We start from the raw sequence: 18,435 nt of genomic DNA, 5'->3' as shown, positions 1-18,435 counted from the left end.
TTTGAGCAGACTCCCGAATGAAGTGAGGGAAGAAGGACAAGGAGGTGGTCTGGGGGAAGAGAGTTTCACCGAGGGCAGACATCCTGCGCCAGAAGCCGCCCTCTTGGCAGCCTTACAAAAACCCTGTGATGATGCTTCCCATTTTCTAGCAGAAGGAGCTGAGGCTCAGAGAGGTTGAGTAACTACCCAAGTACACACAGCGAATGACTGGAACTGGGACTCCAACTTAAGCGTTTCTCGCTCTCCCTTCTGGGTCCTTAATTGCTGCTTCCCAAATGGAGGTGGCTAATTACGCCCGCCGTCGACGGAGGTGCCAGTCACTGGTCCTCTCCCCTGGGAGGGGTTTGTGCCATCATGACACCGCTCTCGGGTCAGCTTCCCTGAGGGGGGGGTCCCTGCTCAGAGAAGGGCTCGGCCCAGCGATATGGCGGGAGCAGGTCGCGCTCAGTGCACGAGAGCCCGAGAACAATGCGCCGTCCACTCCCCGCCGCAGCCGCCTGCCCCTCCCTCCCAGGCAGCAAATTATGGCCTCCGAATGTGTGCCCAGGCCTGCCTTTGACATCAGTGGGGCCCACCTGAGCTTCACCTTCAGGATTCTGATAATCAGCTCTCTCTCCTCCTGGCTTCCCCCAAGACCTGTATGGAAATAAGTATGTGTCTGCCAGGATCAAATGCTTTTGGAGACAAAAGTCGGTACCGAGGACATTACAGGGAGCTATCATCTCGGCACGACACTCTTCCACAAAGCCCTCTGCCCCTCTTTTGGGCTGACACAGTTTCAGCCTGAAAGGTTCCAGCAGGATGACTTGGTTTTAAGCAAAAGCACATCCTATTATTTTTTTGAGAAATGAAGTGTAAAATTAACACTTATTATTCCTGAGCAGAGGCAAAAAAGAGAGAGAGAGAGTTGGGGTGGGGTCTGTGTGTGGGGGACTCTGGGATATTCGTGCTTGCTGGGTTGTTTCTTTGGCAGTTATGGTTTTTATTTATTTTTATTTTAAAAAAAATCATAAGAAATCAATGGATTCCCCATGCCGGCCCCGACTTACGAGGACTGAGAGGAAAGATCTGGCACAGTGAGCAGGCAAAAATCTGCATTTCACTTTACAAATGAGCGGGGCTGCATAATTCACTGGAGTTGTGTGGGTCTCTCTTATGGATGCCTGTCATGTGCTACAGGAAAAAAAAAAAAGAAAAAGAAAAAGAATAAAAAGGAGAGGAAGTGATTTTGCGTCTTAACTCACAAAATCCTCCAGCGTCTCCCCCCCACCCCCCACCCCCCATGCCGGGGCGCAGGGGCCTGCGGGCTCCCAGACAGCTTTGTCATTCTGCTCCAAGGTGTCTGCCGAGGCCGTGCGATCTTACATAATTCGGGAGAGTTACTCTCAGAGGCTGCTGCTCTCCGAGGAGCCCGCGGCTTGGGACGGACGAGAGGTCGTCCGTGTCGCCGGGGTAAGGAACCACGGGTGGCAACGGACTCGGTCCGTATCCGTGGGCTGGCTGCTACCGGGTCACTGGTGTGCACGGGAGTGTTGGCACATTAACTAGGGCAGTGCCCCCCCCCCCATTTTCCTGGATGGCTGGATAGGGAGAGGTACACAGGGGAGACCCCAGGGAGCTCCTCCAACTGCCTCTAGTGGGGAGAGGGCGTGTCCTTCAGAAAGAAGGTTTGCAGACCTGAAGGTCCAGCCCGAGTGGGAGAGATTCTTGGGTCTGCGGGACCCCCTCCGGCTTTCTTATTTTTTGCTCCGTATTCGCTTGGCGCTTGTTTTATGTTCCCTCCCCCGTCTCCCCAGCTTTGAGTCTTTTTAACATGTTGGGGGGCCCGGGGGCGAGGAAAGGGAGCAGGGACACGTAGTTGTCTACTAGGCTCTTGATCTAATTAGCCCACAACCTCGCATCGACGCTGGTTTGGGGGTGTGAAGTGTTGAAATGGCAGCTCTTTGGGGCCCCGGACCCGGCTGGCGGCACCAGGGCTGCCTGACTGTGCACACATTCGTGAATGTGGGTGCGGGGTGTAGCGGCGTCTGTGAATCAGGGGGGACTGGCTGATGAATGGCTTGGCACTCGGAGAACGGAAAGTGACTGTCAGACATGATTTCTCTGATTTATAAGTTGCGGGAGCCTTCTTTGTCCTCTCGGTGTTTGTGCATCAGACGGCACGTCTCCATTCACAGCCAAGTGGATCAAGGCCCCGCTCGGCAGAGAGCAGTAAATCCTCCTTTGCCATCCCTGCCCGGGGAGCTGGCTCTGGCTGGGCAGGGGGAGAGGGCCCAGCCGGGGGCGTCTTTCCTCTGTGAGTATTTCCCGAGCTCCTTCTGCGGGTCCAGGCGGGGCCTGATACTCTGGGGGCTGGAGGAGGGAGAGCCATTATCTGTACCCATCACCTAGTTGCCAGGCTCAGAAAGACTCCTAGGATATGGCTAGAGGAATCCAGGGTCACCGTGTCCAGCCAGGTGCAGCCGTGCATGCTGGCATAGTCAGGGGAGGCTGCCTGGAGGTGGTGTGCAGGTGGGATCCACACGGATGAGAAGGGCTTTGAATCCCGTTCAGAGCACTGCCCCCAGTTGGCTGTTCCCTTAGCAAGTGGTCGAATTCTCTTTCCTAGAAATGGGGTTTTACCGGCCAGCAGGGTTAATTCTGATATTTAATTTATGTTCTCAGCTTAAAATCATCATTTCACATCCCGTCTGCCTTGTTAATGCCCAAGAGGTGCCCACATTCTACCAGGGAGGCCATCCTTCAGGATGGTTCTTCTCTGCCTTTCGTTCATCCATTCCTTACTTTGCGCCAGGCACCGAGAAGCATTGTTTGTATGTGGGGCGGGGGCATGTTGGGGGGGTCTTCTGAGGCAGCCCCCACACAGGAGGCCATCTCTAATTATGATGAGCGTCTCCCCAAGGGAAGCGGAGGACGTGAGTAGGGCCTGTGCGGCAAGCGTGCTGAGCCTGCCCCGCGTCCCCAAACTTGTCAATGAATTCCTTTTCTGCCGGAGTCTCTGCCGGGTGCGTGTGGCCTAGTTGCCGGGGCTCCAGGGGCACGACAAACACCCGGTAGATTCCAGCCAGTGGGCTATGTGGGGCAGGCCCACCGGCACGTGCACGTGTGTGCGTGCGCCTCTGCGGAGGTGCCCGGGGAGGGGGACTGGGGGCTGGGGGATGGCTGGGCCAGGGGGAGGCATGCTGTCCCCGTCAGCCCCTGCCAGGGCCTGGGGACCCAGGGACTTCGCCAGGAGCCTCAGCCCATCTGTGTGCATGTCTTGCCACTGGCAGAGCCCCTCTGCTACCGAATCCTTGCCTTTGAGGGCAAATCAGAGCACCTGGCACCTTCGGGGCGGCTGGTTCCCTGGGGGAGCCCGAGAGGGAGCCTGTGTCCTTAGCTGTCCTAGATAATACTCTCACTGATACTGGCACGCTTGACAACAAACACTAACTGAGCACTTGCTGTGTGCCGGGGCTGCTTAAAACCTTCTTTAGGTATTAACCCATTTACCTTTTGCAGGGGAAAGATTATTTATTTGAGAGAGAAAGAGCCCGGGGTGGGGCAAAGGAAGAAGGAGAGAGGAATTTTAGCAGACTCCTCACTGAGCTCAGAGCCTGCTGCGGGGCTTGAACCTATAACCCTGAGCTCAGAACCTGAGCTGAAACCCAGGGTCGGACACTCAACGGACTGCACCGTCCCGGGGCCCCTGTGTTAACTCATTGAACTGTTACATCATCTATAAGAGGAGGGCTACTGGGGGGGGGTGGCATTTTTTTGAAGACTTTTTAAAATTTTATTATTTTTAAAATATTTAATTAAGCATTTGAGAGAAAGAGAGAGTACGCGCAGGTGGGGGAGGGGGGAGAGGGACAAGCAGACACCCCACTGAGCACGGACCCTGATGTGGGTCTCCATCCTAGGACCCTGAGATTCTGACCCGAGCCGACATTCAGAGTCAGACGCTCAACCGACTGAGCCACAAAGGCACCCCAACTTTTATTACTTTTTACAGCAGTTTTAGGTTTATGATAAAATCGAGAGGTCAGATACAAATTTCCCTTCTCGGCCCTGCACCACACATGCATAGCCTCCCTCACCCGGGCCACTCACCAGAAGGACCGGGTATCTGTATTTTGCAAAGACGAACCTACAGTGACACACCATAATCGCCTGACGTCCATAGTTTGCCTTGGAGATCCCCCTCGGTGTCGTACCTTCTGGGGTTGTGGACAAATGTGTCATGACGTACATCCATCATTGTAGTATGCTAGAGAGTGTTTCCCCTGTCTCGAAATCTCTGCTCTGCCTGTTCATCCCCGCCCCTACCTTAGGCAACCAACTCAACTTTTTATCGTCCTCATGGTTTTGCCTTTTCCAGAATAGTTGGAGTCCTACAGCACGGAGCCTTCTCGGGTTGGCTTCTTGCGCTTAGTAACACACGCTGACACTTCCTCTGTGTCTTTTCACGGCTTTGACCTCACAGTTCACTTCGGCACAAATAATACTCCGTCCTCTGGACCGACCACAGTTTGGGTATATCCGTTCACCCACGGAAGGGCATCTTGGTTGCTTCTGAGGCTCAGAAATTATGAATAAAGTTGCTATAACCATCTGTGTGCAGCTTTTTGTGTGACAGAAATTTTCAGCTCTTTTGGGTGGGAGGGAGATCTCCAGAGAGGGGCATGGCTGGATCCTATAGTGAGAGTGTGTTTTGCTTTGTGACAAGCCGCCAAATTGTCTTCCAGGGCGGCTGTGACGTTTTGTGTTCCCAGCAACAGGGGGTGGGATTTGCTGTTGTTCCACATCTTTGTCAGGACTTGCTGTCATCGGGGTTCTGGATTTTGGCCCTTCTCGTGGGTGTGTACGTGAAGGAAGGCAGTTACCGTGTATTTGAGAAAAGAGGAAACCGAGGCACACAGAGGTTACATAACTTGCTCCAAATTATGCAGCGAGTGGCAGCACGGGTTTCCAAGCCTGGATAAGGTGACCCTCATGCCAGGATGACTCCCCGCCACGCCACCTGCCAAGCCACGGGCCACACTGGTGGCAGACTCTGGCCACTTCCATCCTCACACAGCTGCATGGGACAAGGGATCGGGGGCACTCATTTACTCTGAGTGGACTGACACCCGGGCCCCACGGTGTGGAGAAGCACCAGGATTCGAACTCTGCCTTGCTGACTCTGGGCTGGGGGCGTCAGACCTTGGCTCTGCTCCCTTGGGTGCTGGCGAGAGGCCAGTTCCCCGGGACACTCTCTTTCCTGGGCCCCTTTGAGTGAAGGTTTGAGGTCATCGCAGCTCCAGGGGGGTAGATGGAGCCACGTTCTGATCTGAAAGGACAGGGTGTCTGCCCTTTGTCCATCAAATGCTGTCCATAGGCCATCTGTTCTAAAATTTTTAAAAAGATCATTTTGTTGTTGTTTTAGTGATCTCTACTGATGGCGGCTCCAGTGGCCAGCATGCCCTGGGCGATGGGCATCCCTGCTTCCCCTCTGACCTCACCACCCCCAACCCGGCCCCCGGGCTTCAGGCATTCTGCCTTCCTGCTACCAGCAAGCTAGCGCACCATGGGCTCACCTCAGGGCCTTTGCCCTTGACTGTCACCTAGGGAGTCCCCATGTTCTCTTGTCACCTCCGGACACTGTGTTATGTGTTGGTCATCTTTATTATGTGTCTCTCTCACCCCTAGAATGGGGACAAGCACATTCTCTGTTTAGGTCTCCACAGAATCCCCAGCTCAAAGTGCCTGGCACATAGCACGTGCTCAGTAAATATGCTCCTGGATTTTTAAAAAATTCTGGTTGTTCTCCTTCCTCTGTGCAGACCCCATCCTGGTCTCCTCTCCACCGTGACATGGTCTCAGATTCAAGCTGTTGATCATGGCCCGCCCACATTCTTGCTTGACCAGCAAGAGAGATCACAGCAAATGATGCCTTCATGAACCAGAAATGTGGGGCCGGCCTCTGGGGGCAGGGCCGTCTGGAGCTGGGTTGGGTCTTGGCATCTGTGGCCCCTGCACCAGCCCTAGTTCTGGGGACCAGGGAGAGGCTGGCTTGGGCTATGCTGGGGGCCCATGGGCTCCTACCCAGAGGACACGGTTTACAGGGTCACTGATGGCTGCTCTTTTCCTTGCAGAGGAAGGCATCAACCACGAGTGTAAGCTGTGCAACCAGATGTTCGACTCCCCAGCCAAGCTCTTGTGTCACCTCATTGAGCACAGCTTCGAGGGCATGGGTGGTACCTTCAAGTGCCCCGTGTGCTTCACAGGTGAGTGTGCTTGGGGTGGGGGAGGGGGTGCAGGGTCTAACCCTTTAGTTATTGGACCTCAGCCTAAGCTCATGCCCTAACGTGGACTTGGAGTCCCCAAGAGACCCACTGCCCATCACCTTGCCTGCCCCATGAAGAGCTGGCCTGCCCCCACCACCGCTGGCTCCTCCTCTTAGGCAGGTTGAAGGCCTTCTTTCCTAGCTCACCCCTCACTGCTCTGCATAACTGCTTTTTCCAGCCCAGCCTCACCCCTCTGTTGCCTTCCGTGGGCTCCACGCTCCTCTCCCTGAGCTGCGAGCTCTGTCCAGCAACAGTGGGGCGCTCTGTATACACATCTCCTGGCTTCCCCACCTCCTGGGCCTGCCTGGGCCCCTCCTCCATCCACGCTCTAGGATGGAGGGGTCAAGGGCAGCTCTGCTGGCCAAGTCCCCAGCCCCTGGCCCCCACCCCCAGCCTGGCTGCCCGCCCAGGCGAGCGGCTGTCCCGGCCCGAGGCGAGTCTCAGGGGCTCTGCCATCCCCCCCTTCTGCTGCCCAGATGGCAGCCGGTGTGCGTGGGGGAGCCCTGGCCTTCCCCCTGCCTCCCCCGACATCTGTCGTCTGCCACGGCAGGAAGCCCACCCCGGGGAGGGCGCCTGGCGGGAGAGGATTTCTGAAGTGCTCACCTCCCAGACACACAGCTGCCTCGGGGCCACCTCCTGTGTGCGCCCAGGGCCGGGGCTGCCTTGTGGACAGTTGCCACCAGGAAGCCAGGGCTGTGACCCACTCCACGACGGGCCTGAGGAAGGGGCTGTGCTACAGGGAGAGTCCCTGCACACTCACACGCCTCTGGGGTGCACGGGAGTCTTGGAACATGCTGGGGCCACTTCCCCCTCAGTCTCGGGAGCTCCCCCCGCCCCAAATGCTACCATCATACCCTATGGGCCAGGCGGAGACTGGCACCAAGGGGCTTTGACTGCCAGGTCTGCTGACCCAGGACGCGGGGCCTCTGCATGGGGATCGGAGGAATATAACCTCAACAAGAATAGTAATTCGTGTTCATCGAGCATCTTCTTATACCAGATAATGTGTTAAATTTATTTAATTCAACCCACAGCTTTGCTGCCTGCAAGCAGTGGGACCTAGGACCGGTCACTTATTCTTCCCAGGGCTTCAGTTTCCTCGTCCATAAAATGAGGGTAACAATAGGGCTCGCCTTACAGGCCTGTGCTAGAGTTAGGAGCCCACACGCAGACAGTGTCTGGCAAGGGGAGATGGTGATGGCGATGACATTTCCTGCACGAATCATGTGCCAGGCCATCTTCTAAGCATTTTGAAAGTATTAACCCATTTGATCCTCCCAGTCACCCAATGAGCTACATACTTTAATGATCCTCATTTTTTTCAGAAGAAGAAATGAAGCCCAGAGAGGCTCAGTGACTTACCCAGCGTTGCACAGCCCCTTGGTGGCAGAGCTCAGCTCCACTGGCTCTGCTCCCTCTAGTAGCTGCCGGTGGTCTCCCTGCAGCCCCATATTTGGCCGACTGTGTCTGTGGTTGTGTGATTCCTTACTTGTGGATGGGGTGGGGGTGGCCGGGCTGGTGTCTCCAGAGTCTGGCCCTAACGGCCGTGTCCGTGTCCAGTCTTTGTCCAGGCCAACAAGTTGCAGCAGCACATCTTTGCCGTGCATGGGCAGGAGGACAAGATCTACGACTGCTCGCAGTGCCCACAGAAGTTCTTCTTCCAGACCGAGCTGCAGGTGAGTACCTTCATCAACTGCATGCCCCTCCTGGGGCTCTTTGGGGCCCCCATGGGCACGGAGGGTCGTGGGGTGAAGCCAGGATGGTGGGGTCTTGGACTTAGCCTCACACCCATCCAAAGAGGAACAGGTGCTTGTTGTGGCACCAGTGGCTGTCCTCGTGGAGGCTCGCGTGTGGTGGCCTCCCGGCCCCTGTTGCCCAGCACTCTCGGATGAGCAGACCCGGAGCAGCAGACCTGGTGAGGAGTCAGAGGCTCTCGGTGCTGGAGTCTCCGTGCCGGCCCCTTCCCATCTTGGGGATCCTGTTTCTGCACTGGTCCTTCACCGTGATGATGTTCAGCAGAGCTTTGGATCTGTGGCTGGTGGTCTCTGCAGCTTGTGTGGCTGAATCCTGGGGCTGTGTATGGCCAAAATGTGGGTCTGGGGTCTTAGGGCCTCCAGCTCCGCCCGGGAAAGCCAGAAAAGCGAGAGCAGTCGGGTTGGGCCCCAGCTCCGAGGAAGGAGTGCCGGGCCTGGGTCCTGAGGCAGATGGGGCACTCGGGGGCAGCTTCCTCCAATCCCCATGCAGCAGCTGCAGCAGCCGAGAGGGCCCTGATGAGGCGATGCTGTGTGGGTTGTCCTCCCCAGACCCCTGGTGCCACTCCTCTTGGTGTCCTACCTGTTACTGGTTTCTCAGGACTCCTCTGTGTCCAGGTGAAGCTGCCTTCTTGCCTACTGGCTTTTGCATGAAATTCTTGCAACCCTGGATTGGTCGCATGTCCACCCAGAAACACCGTGAGCACGCGCGTGCGCACACACACACACACACACACCCCCCCCCCAGAATACCACTCAGAATACCACTGTACCCGAGAGGTACCCCCGGCCCAGGCGAGTGCTGACCTGGCTTTCAGAAGTCATGCCCTTCTCTGAAGCTGAGGCTGAGGCCACAGAAGCAGGGCTGAGTCCTAACTTCACTGAGGGGCAGCAGTGGAGGGCCCCTTTTCTGGGGTCGAAGGGGTAAAGCAGCCCAGTGACGTAGCCCAATCTGGGTGGTCATCTAGAGAAACACAAACAGACCACTGGAGGGCTCAGTGAGGATTCACCCTCCGACAGTCAGGGTCCCTTCTTGTGGGCTGGCCCCGGGTCAGGGCCGCTCAGGCAGAGCTGACTCCATCCTGTCACACTGTGGGACAGAGTTAAGGACCTAACTGTGGACCCAGGCCCAGAGACAGGTTTCCACTGCCGAGAGCCACCAGCAAGGTGGTGACACGGGCCAGGGCCCACCGCTGTCCCCACCTCAATCCACAGCCTGAGCTAAGCCCGCTAGCAGCCCCTCTCCCAGCTGACCGAGGGAGATTTGTGCCGGCACCTTGTTGGCCTGAAGGTTTTTCCCAGGGAAGTCGCCCAGTCCTGCCTTTTGTGAGCGTCCTGGGTATCCCAGCACCGCAGACCAGCTTCCTGATGCCGAGGCCCAGGGACCTGTGGTTTCAAGCTGGACCCGCTTCGGCTGCCCTCACCTGGGGCCGCAGAGGGTCCAAGACATCAGAGTGGTTCCTGTGAGCTGGTGGTTTCCTGGGTCATCCCGTCAACCTTTCCAGCAGATCCTCAAATGCCGAGAACCTTGCTAAATTATAGCCTTAACGAGTGACTATTTTCTGCAATTAATGATTTTAATTACAGACCATTTAAATGTGGAAGTGTTGTAGCACACCAGATCTAGGCAAATAATGGCTTTCCTTAAGTAACTTGAATAGCAATTTTCTGGTTTTTAGAGAGGAGGGTTTTTCAGGCATTGAAGTTTTCCTCATCATTACGTAGAACCTGGGGCTGGTGGGCAGGTGTGTTATTTTTCCAGGGCTGACCTGTGGGGGTCTGTGTGTATAGCAGGAAGCAGGGTCCTAGCCTGAGCCTTGACTGGCTCTCCTGGCTATATGTCATTTGAGGTCCCGTGGGGAGACTCACGGAAACTAATGGTTGTTGGCACAAGTGACTCTGAGCTGAGAGGTCTTAAGATACAGGGCTTAGGAGTTTTCTCATTGTAGAATTGGAAATTCCTGCTGTGGCTATAGAGGTAACAGAGGTAGGATTTGACCCTGGCAGGCTTGGTCTGTGTTCCAGTGATGTGTCTACCTCCAAAAAGAATGTTCTCTTAGGATACATTAACAGGAGCAGTATTGCCAGGATGAGGGAGGGGGATGTCCTGTCTGATTCTGAGCTCTTCTGGCTCTGCCCAAAGACTGACATTGATTTAAAGGACTTCGGACAGACTGGAGCACATTCATATCAGAGTGATTAGGAGCAGGAGAGGGGACTAAGCTTTTCTATGCAGTTGTTCAGAGCATGTACACGGAGGGCCCACTGTGTGCCAGGCACTCGATCTAGGAACTGACAAGACTGTGCTGAATGAGACAGAGAAATGCCCATAGGGCCTACATTCGAGAGGGATTGATAGACAGTGTCCTGTCACGGTCACCACAAAGAAAATAAAACCGGGTGATAGGCTAGAGTGTGATGGGAGTGAGTTTGGGTAATCCTTGGAGGGCCTCTCTGAGGAGGTGGCATCTGAGTGAAGACCTGGCTGGTTAGAAGGAAAGAGTGTGTAGGGGGCAACTATGAGTGCAAATGCCCTGTGGCTATGTCAGCTGGGTGTGCTGCTAGGACGATAGTAGGCAAAAGGCGGCTAAAGCCCAGTGAGTATAGAGGAGGGGTGTGGAAAGGGCTGGCAGGTGGATTCCAAGTTGTGGCGGGATTTATGGGACAGCAAAGGAGCTTGGATTTTATCCCCATTGTGCTGGCAATCCAAATAAGGAAGAAGTATTATCCAATTTCCACCCTGAATCAAAATATAAGACATCTGGTCTTTGAAAGACACTGTTAAGAAAACAAAAAAGTCACAAGACAGGAAGAAAATATGTGCAAATCACCTATTTGATGAAGGACTTGTATCCAGGACATGTTAAAAACACACACACACACACACACACACACACACACACACAAAAACCCTCACCACTTAATAATGAAGGGGAAAATCCTTTGTAAGACAAGTGTAGCATTTCAGCCCTTCACCGAGGATATGGGGACGCTCAACGTGATTATAATTAGGGAATCGCAAACGAAAACCACAGTGCAACCGCACCATACGCCCACCAGAACGATTAAAACAGAAGCAAAGAGCCGGCCCTGCCGAGCTCCGTCCAGGGTGCGGAGGGGAGCTGGGACTCTGCACACTGCTGGCGGGAGCCTGAAGTGTGCGGCCAGCAGGCAAAGCAGTTCGTGGGTTCCTGTCAAGTTAAACATACACTTGTCATTTGACTAAGCAGTCTTCCTGCTCCGTGTTTATCCTGGAGAGCGAGAAACACACTCACACCAAAATCTTCATCCCCAACTAGAAGCCCCTTAACTGTCCCTTACCTGGGAACGGACGGACAGGTGTGGTACATTGCTGCTGTGGCGCAGTCTTTGGCAATAAAAAGCAGCCACTGGTAAACACGCAGCCACTTGGACGAATCTGTGAGTGCCAAGAGAACGAAGCCAGATTTGAAAGGTTCCATGCTACAGGGCTCTATTTACGTGATGTTCCAGAACAAGGCAAGACTATTGGAGCAGAAAACACCAACGATTGCCAGGCGCTGGAGGTGGGGGAGGAGATAGGGAGACTCAGCAAGGTCCGCGTGTACACACGTACCCACGCACACAGGTTCGCTCCGGGAGCTCGGGCAGACTGCTAGGCTGTGAGGGTCCAGCCTGACCCTAGAGAACTTTTGGGGGACCATTCACCGGGAGACGATGCAGGCAGATTGCTGTGGTAGTGTGGGGACAGCTGTCTTCAAGCATTTTAAGCTCTGTGAGCTTGCTTCCCGAGGTCCCAAGACTTGTGGCGGTGGGCGGACACTCAAGGCGTGCATAGGCATTGCTCTCTGGGCTTAGCTCGAGCAGGACGGGGAATGGAGTTGTCGCAACACAGGGTGGCTTTGGGTTGCCAAGAGCAGGCAGTGGTGTTTCAGAATGTTTTCTCAAAACATTCTCACCAGGGGTGTTTCTGGTGTTTGAGAATCTAGGGCCCCTTTCTTGAGGTGGTGACACTCTGCCTTCTGCCTCCTCCTGGTTCCTACCGTGTTCTCCTCCTGCAGCCTGACTTTCAGGGCTCGTCTCTACCAGGAGAAAGGTGCCCAGGCTGCCGTGGCTTCCGTCATTTCTGCTGTGACAGACACCCTTGGATATTTCAGCAGAGGGGACTAGTGTGGGGATTTGGTGATGCAAGCAGCCAGATGGAACCCCCTGGCCAACCCGGAAATAGTGACTGCTGCAAAGAGGCAGCACACAGGCGTCGGGTTCTAGATGCCTGCAGAGGGAATCTGATGGTTGAGTTCTGATGGTTGATGGTCGGCAGTCCAGACCTGCTCCACTGCACTGTGGCCCAAGTGGGGGAAGGGAGCCCAGGGGGTAAACACCGCAAACACCCACTGGGCAGGCGAGCTTGGTGTTTGCAGCTGGCTCCCTCCCTTACCAGCTCGAGGCCAGAGTTTTCATATCTATAAAATGGGATTATTCGCAGTTCCCACCTATAGTTGGGTTGCAGGTGCCCTTGGCGTGGTGACTGGCCCATAGGACACCTGAGCCTGCAGTACTGGCATTACTGGGACCGTGGTTATTAGCATATGATTAGCATGAGGTCCCATGGCTTTGCGGGGTGGGTGGGGGGCCTCCTCTAGGGCTTTGCTGTGATTTCGTGATTTCTAGCTTGAGTGTGAACACAATGAGAGGCTGAGTCCTTCCATCTGGGGTGCCCAGCCACGTGGGAAGGCCATGGGCACGGGACACCCACACTGGGGCTCAGGGAGGAGCTGGGTGTGCAGAGAGGTGAGGAGAGGTAGGAAGGCCGCAGAGGCCAGGGCCTCAAGACTCCTTCTTCCCTTTGGCTGCCTCTGGCCCCGGGTTTTCCTCTGCATCGTTTCTCTTGGCCTTGCCCATGGCTCAGTGGAGGGCAGTATGCCGATTTGGTGGGGGGCCTGTGAGACAACCCTGTAAGCCACAGACCCCGAAAATGTCAGGGCTGTTGGCCTTGTGTTTCCAGCCTCGGGCCTCAGCAGATGAAGGCCTGGGGCCCTCTGGGCCCCTTGCCAGGGGTTAGCTGACCTGAGGGAAGGGGCTGGCTCAGCTGCCCAGCCCAGCTGTCTCGTAATCCCTGTGGACACCTCTGTGCCACAGACACTGGGCAGGATGGCACGTCCTTCTGTCCTTCCTGAGGCTCACAGTGTCCCGTTCTTGGCTGTCACTGAGGGAATGCATGCAGGGCTGGCCTCTGACAGGGTGGACAAGCTCCCCCGTGAAGGTGGACAGCAAGTAGTCTGAACAGTCACCTGCCCTGGGCGGTTCCCTGCCGGGGACCACGCTCCGACCTGAGCGTTCTGCACGGGGATTGTCTCAGCCCCACCCCCTGAAGTAGGTCCTCTCATGCTCATTTACAGATCCGGAAACCGAGAATCCAGGAGCTTAAGTGGTGTGTCCGGGGGGTCACGAGCGAAAGACAGAGCCACCGCATAGCCAAATTGTCTCTGCCACCGAGGCGAACAGAAACCCTCCAAAGTTTAAATGAATTGCCATTTATATGAGCTAATAGATTTAAATGAGGCCTGCAGTGCTGAACTATAAAAAGCCTTCATGTCAGGGGACCCAGAAACTATTTTAGTAGTTGGGCCAAGCAGGTAGCACAAGTGGCAGGAACAGGGGAGGCAAAGGAGCCTGCTCGCGGGTGGGCCCGGGCAGAAGCGTGCTGGGGCCCGAGCTGCAGTGCCAAGCCTGAGCCCAGCGTTTGCTAGGCTGGAGCTCGGGGCCCGGAGCCTGCAAACCTTGCAACAAGCAAGGGGGTGAGTTCAGCTCAGGCGAGGCTTGGGCAGAGGATGGGATAAGTTTGGGCATGGAGTCAGGGGCCTCAGAAGACCACAAGCTTCCTGGTGTTGCCACTTGCCCCAGTGACGGCAGCCTCGCTGGGTGCTGTTGTAGGGAGCCTCGAGTCTGAGGACGTGTCTCTCCGATGGGGGACGTCCTGGCATTCCTCGGAGCTCTGGGAGAGGGCTGGGCTGGGCTGGGGGCAGCGGTGGGTCGGCCCTGTGCCCTGGAATCTAGACTCCCTTATTGACAACGTGAGGGGCCGCGGGAAGCGCTTCCCGAGCCGGGCCTGCAGCGGCAAAGCGGCCAGCCCTGCGTTGAGCGGGCGCATTTAAAGGATTAGCTCACGCTGTTTGCTTGTGTGTGCCTAATCATGCCGCTTCCAGCTAAATGATTACAATTGATTAAAAGCAGAGCTAGGTATTCTAACAAGCAACCTGGAGCCCTTCCAATGGGGTGAGCTGGACCCTGCCAGGCTGAATCCTGGTACCCAGCCAGGGGGAGGTGTCTGTGAGCCAGGGGTGTGGCCTGAGCTCCATGGGGACCCTTCCTTCTGAGCTCTTAAGAACATTTAGGTTGACCCTTCTTCTCATTCCATTTTCATCTAAGAATATTTACTGAGTAGCTATTATAGGTGGGCGCCATCGCCGGGGCCCCCAGGCTCGACTGTGAACAGGTCGACACGGTCCCTGTTCTCACCCAGCTGTCTTTTCTTTGCGAGATATGAGCGTAAGTCAGTAAATACATGAACTAGGTCATTTCAGACTGTAGAATTTTGAGGACAGTAAAACACTGTTTGGCGATGGAAAATGATGTGTGTGTGTGTGTGTGTGTGTGTGTCACGGCAAGGGTGAGGGGACGTTGAGGATGAAAAATTGGGTTGGGGAGTCAAGGAAGGCTGGCATTTCAACAGAGCCCTGAAGGTTGAGAAGGAGCCTGTGTGGGGAAGAACTAGGGGAACCTTCTGGGAGAGGGCATAGCCAATACAGAGACTCAGAGACATGAACGGATTTGGCGGGTCCAAGGTCCAGAGAAAAGGGCAGTGGGGCTGGCAGGGGGGTGAACACCGTCTTGCTTCATTGATTGGGTCGATTCGGCGAGGTGGGTGCTTCCTGGCTGCTCTCTTCTTGCTGATCCCTCTGCTCCGAAGCCCTTCCTTTCTTCTCTGGCTTCAGGGCTCAGCTCAAGAGGTCCCTTCTTCGAGAAGCTCTCCCGGATTTTCCCTCCTTTGGTTTCTCTGGCCCTGGGCTTAACCCCTCAATCCCTTTGCCAGTGCAGATTGTAATAACCGTGTCTATACCTGACTTTCCACCCAAATATGCGTTTGGGGCCAGTGAAGCCCCCTTCTGCCATGCATCCGACCATCCCCACATGTTTTACCACATTTCTTGAGCTTCTAGAAAGGAGCAAAATAAGGGAAAGAACACAACCGGGAAGGGAGTTAAAGAGGGAGGGTTGCAGATTCGAGGGGCCCCGTTTTTAAGTTCCTTGTCCTCAGAAGATGGGTAACCGAGGAGCCAGTTTCCTTGCCTGCGCGCTCCTGCCGTCAGATCCAGCCAGATAATTATAACTAATAATAATTAAAAATTAAAAGTGCTCTAGGCACATACTTAGCATTTGACTCTTTGGCTGAGTTTTCTGTGAGTAGGAGCCTCTCCCTCCATTCCACTTCAAAGTCAGCCCTGTCCCTGCTACCCCACTGCTGCAGGGAGAGCTGGGACAGGCCGGGCTGGGCCGGGCCGGGCTGGGCCAGGGGAAGCGTCTGGTGACACCCGGCCGTGGTTCCAGGGACTGAGAACCTGTTGCTTCCTTGAAGTTGCCCCCAGTCTGTTCCATTCTTCTCCGTGTTGGACATTAGATCATTATTTCCATGCCATGATTTCCATCTTAGACATTTCCATCTTAAACAGAGATCCTTCTCTGGCCTCAGTTTCCTCGTCTGTAAAATGGGGTGAGACCCACTGCCTCCGCGGGGTGTGAGGGTGGAGAGCCTGTGTGTGAAAAGCACTTAGCAACTAAGCCTTCCTGTGGGTAGCCCATGGCCCATTCCAGGCTAGGATGGCTTTGTGGAAGGACACCAGCGCTTTTCACAGACCGGATTCTAGTCTGTGTGACGGACGACACGGCGTGGCGGTGCCCAGCCCACTCTGTGGACCGGCAGCAGTTCTGTGACCTTGAGCAAGTCACGGATGGTCGATGGGCCCTGGTAAATGGGGGGTCATGACAGCCCCTTCCTGAGGGTATCGGGGAGAAGAAAGGCAGTGATCCCCAAAGAGCCTCCAGCACCGGGTAGAGGTTCGGTCAGGCCTAGCCACTGTCATCATCAATGTCACAACCGTGGTGCCCGTGGTTCACACATTGGTTCACTCACTCATTCAGTCCGCCGGGCGTGGATGTGTCCCAGGGAGCCCACGGGTGTTCACCGAGCACCGACTCTGTGCAGGTGCTGGGGACGCATGGAGGCCCAAATCCCTCAAATGTTGCAGGGAGAGGGACGGTAAGCCAGTAAGAACACACGGAACGAATGCTTATTGTATGTTTGTGACCTAACACAGTGTAATGTAGAGCATGTCCCCCAGCTGTGTCGTATACCACACATAGCCTGCCAGAACCCTGCATGACTGTGCCATGTCACAGGAGGCCTGGGGGAGGCAGACCTCCCCTCCTCCTTGCTGTGTCCCCAGACGCCATCTAGCTGGGTCTCTCCATCTGTGGGGCACGGCCTTCCCCGCTCACCCTAAAGTGTATCACCGATGTCGTCGTCTTGTACCTCTGTGACCACTGGGTGACTGAGTCGGCTGAAGGGCCATGTGTGGCTGTTTTGGGTCCGCATCTGGAGGAGACAGAGGGGTGGTCATACAGGGTCCCTCGTTGTCCTGAGCCCAGAGCCTGGGTCTGGGCCACTCACCCCAACACAGTAGAAACAAAGACAGCATTTCCTGAGTGCTTACTGGGAGGCTGACTGCCTCCTTCACATGTTGTAGTGTTTGGAGGCCTCATGTTGACCCCACAGGTGTGGCCTCCTGAGATCTCCATATCACAGCTGGGGAGGCTCCCTAGGGTCACACAGCTGTTAGAGGTGCAGAGGTATGAACAAGGCAGCCTGACACGAAGTCTGTGTTCCTTTTTTTTTTTTTTTAAGAGATTTTATTTATTTATTTGACAGAGATCTCAAGTAGGCAGAGAGGCAGGCAGAGAGAGAGGGAGAAGCAGGCTCCCCGCCAAGCAGAGAGCTTGATGTGGGATCCCAGGACCCTGAGATGATGACCTGAGCCTAAGGCAGAGGCTTAACCCATTGAGCCACCCAGGCGCCCCTAAGTCTGTGTTCTTAGCCCCGAGGGCTGAGACAGTGGGACTCTCAATCCCTTAGGAGCCAAGGACAGGCCTCTGGGTGCTGGGGGCCGGGTGCTGGGGGCAAGCAGACCTTCCCTCCCAGGAGAGTGACACAGCTTCAGGGCATGGGACTGCCCCACTCTGGGCAGGCAGGGCGAGCAGTGGCTACTGTGGTCACCACAAGAGGAGCAAGGGAGGAACAGGCCCTGGAGGAGCCTCTGCCTGGATGTGCCCAGATGCCCTCACGAGGCCCAGGGCTCTGCCCGCTTGAGCAATGAAGTGTGTGGAGGCCCAGGTGGGGACTGGGCCCCCTCCCCCCACGGCCCAGCTCCGGGCAGAGATGGCACTTGGAATCAGCCTCGGGCTGCCTGTCTGCCCATCAGAGCCTGTCATTCATGCCCTGGGGCGGGGGGCCAACCGACTTAAGAGGGGCACCATGCCATTGCGACAGATGGGCACGGGGGAGCTGCCAGGAGCCTCCAGCCAGCGGCCATTGTGTGTGCCGGGAGCCCAGCCCCTTGCGGGCACTGTCCCAGCCCAGACCAAATGCCTTCAGTTTCTTGGAAACAATAATACTACATAATCAATGGGTGCCTGGTTGGCCCACGGCTCCCAGGGGCTGACACCGTGCAAAGCCCTGCTTTGGTACCCCCCCGCCGCCAACCCCCACCGACCTAGACAAAGAGGCAGCTAGACGGACAGGAAAGACACACACAGGCCTTGGGGACTGGAAAGGACAAATCTCAGAGTTACTTCTTGCTGTCACTCTGACCTTGGGCATGTGACCTCCCTTCTGAGACCATTGTCTCCTGGCTGTTGAGCCAGTGCTGTCTCTCCCAGAGGCTCCCCGTGGGGGTGCCACATAGCGTTTGTGAAACATGAACCTAGTGCCCAGCCCATGGTGGGGGCATACAGTGGCCCTGGGGTAGAGTTGATGTGATGTGGTTGTCCCACTGTCAGAGGTGGGAGACTTGCTATCACGCCATGCCACACAGCTAGTAAGAGCGGACCTCACTCCAGCATGGGGAAAACGGTAACAGAAACAAACCTCCAGACACCATGGGGGGCCCTTAGCATCGATTATCCTGATTCATCCTCAGGATAATCCTGTGAAGCCCATGCCATCATTCTCCCCATTTTGCAGAGGGGGAGCCTGAGGCAGAGCTGGGCAGTGGCAGAGGTGGGACTCGAACCTGGACAGCCTGGTTGGCTGTAGACCCCTAGTGCTGAACCATATTATTAAT

The 18,435-nt window shown here is 55.7% G+C and overlaps 1 protein-coding gene across 1 annotated transcript in view; it reads left to right on the top strand.

The window, feature by feature from the left end:
* The window catches only part of ZNF423 (zinc finger protein 423), a 332,069-nt gene that overhangs the window by 297,099 nt on the left and 16,535 nt on the right, over window positions 1-18,435 (top strand). Inside the window, exons 6-7 of the mRNA XM_059381198.1 lie at window positions 6,117-6,248; window positions 7,869-7,984. Of these exons, the coding sequence (XP_059237181.1) occupies window positions 6,117-6,248; window positions 7,869-7,984 (248 nt within the window). The remainder of the gene's footprint in view (window positions 1-6,116; window positions 6,249-7,868; window positions 7,985-18,435) is intronic.

This window comes from Mustela nigripes, chromosome 17 (genome assembly GCF_022355385.1).
Source record: "Mustela nigripes isolate SB6536 chromosome 17, MUSNIG.SB6536, whole genome shotgun sequence".
NCBI classification, from domain to species: Eukaryota; Metazoa; Chordata; class Mammalia; order Carnivora; family Mustelidae; genus Mustela; species Mustela nigripes.
The sequence above is the reverse complement of the archived record's forward strand: the minus strand, read 5'-3'. Positions and strand labels throughout refer to the sequence as shown.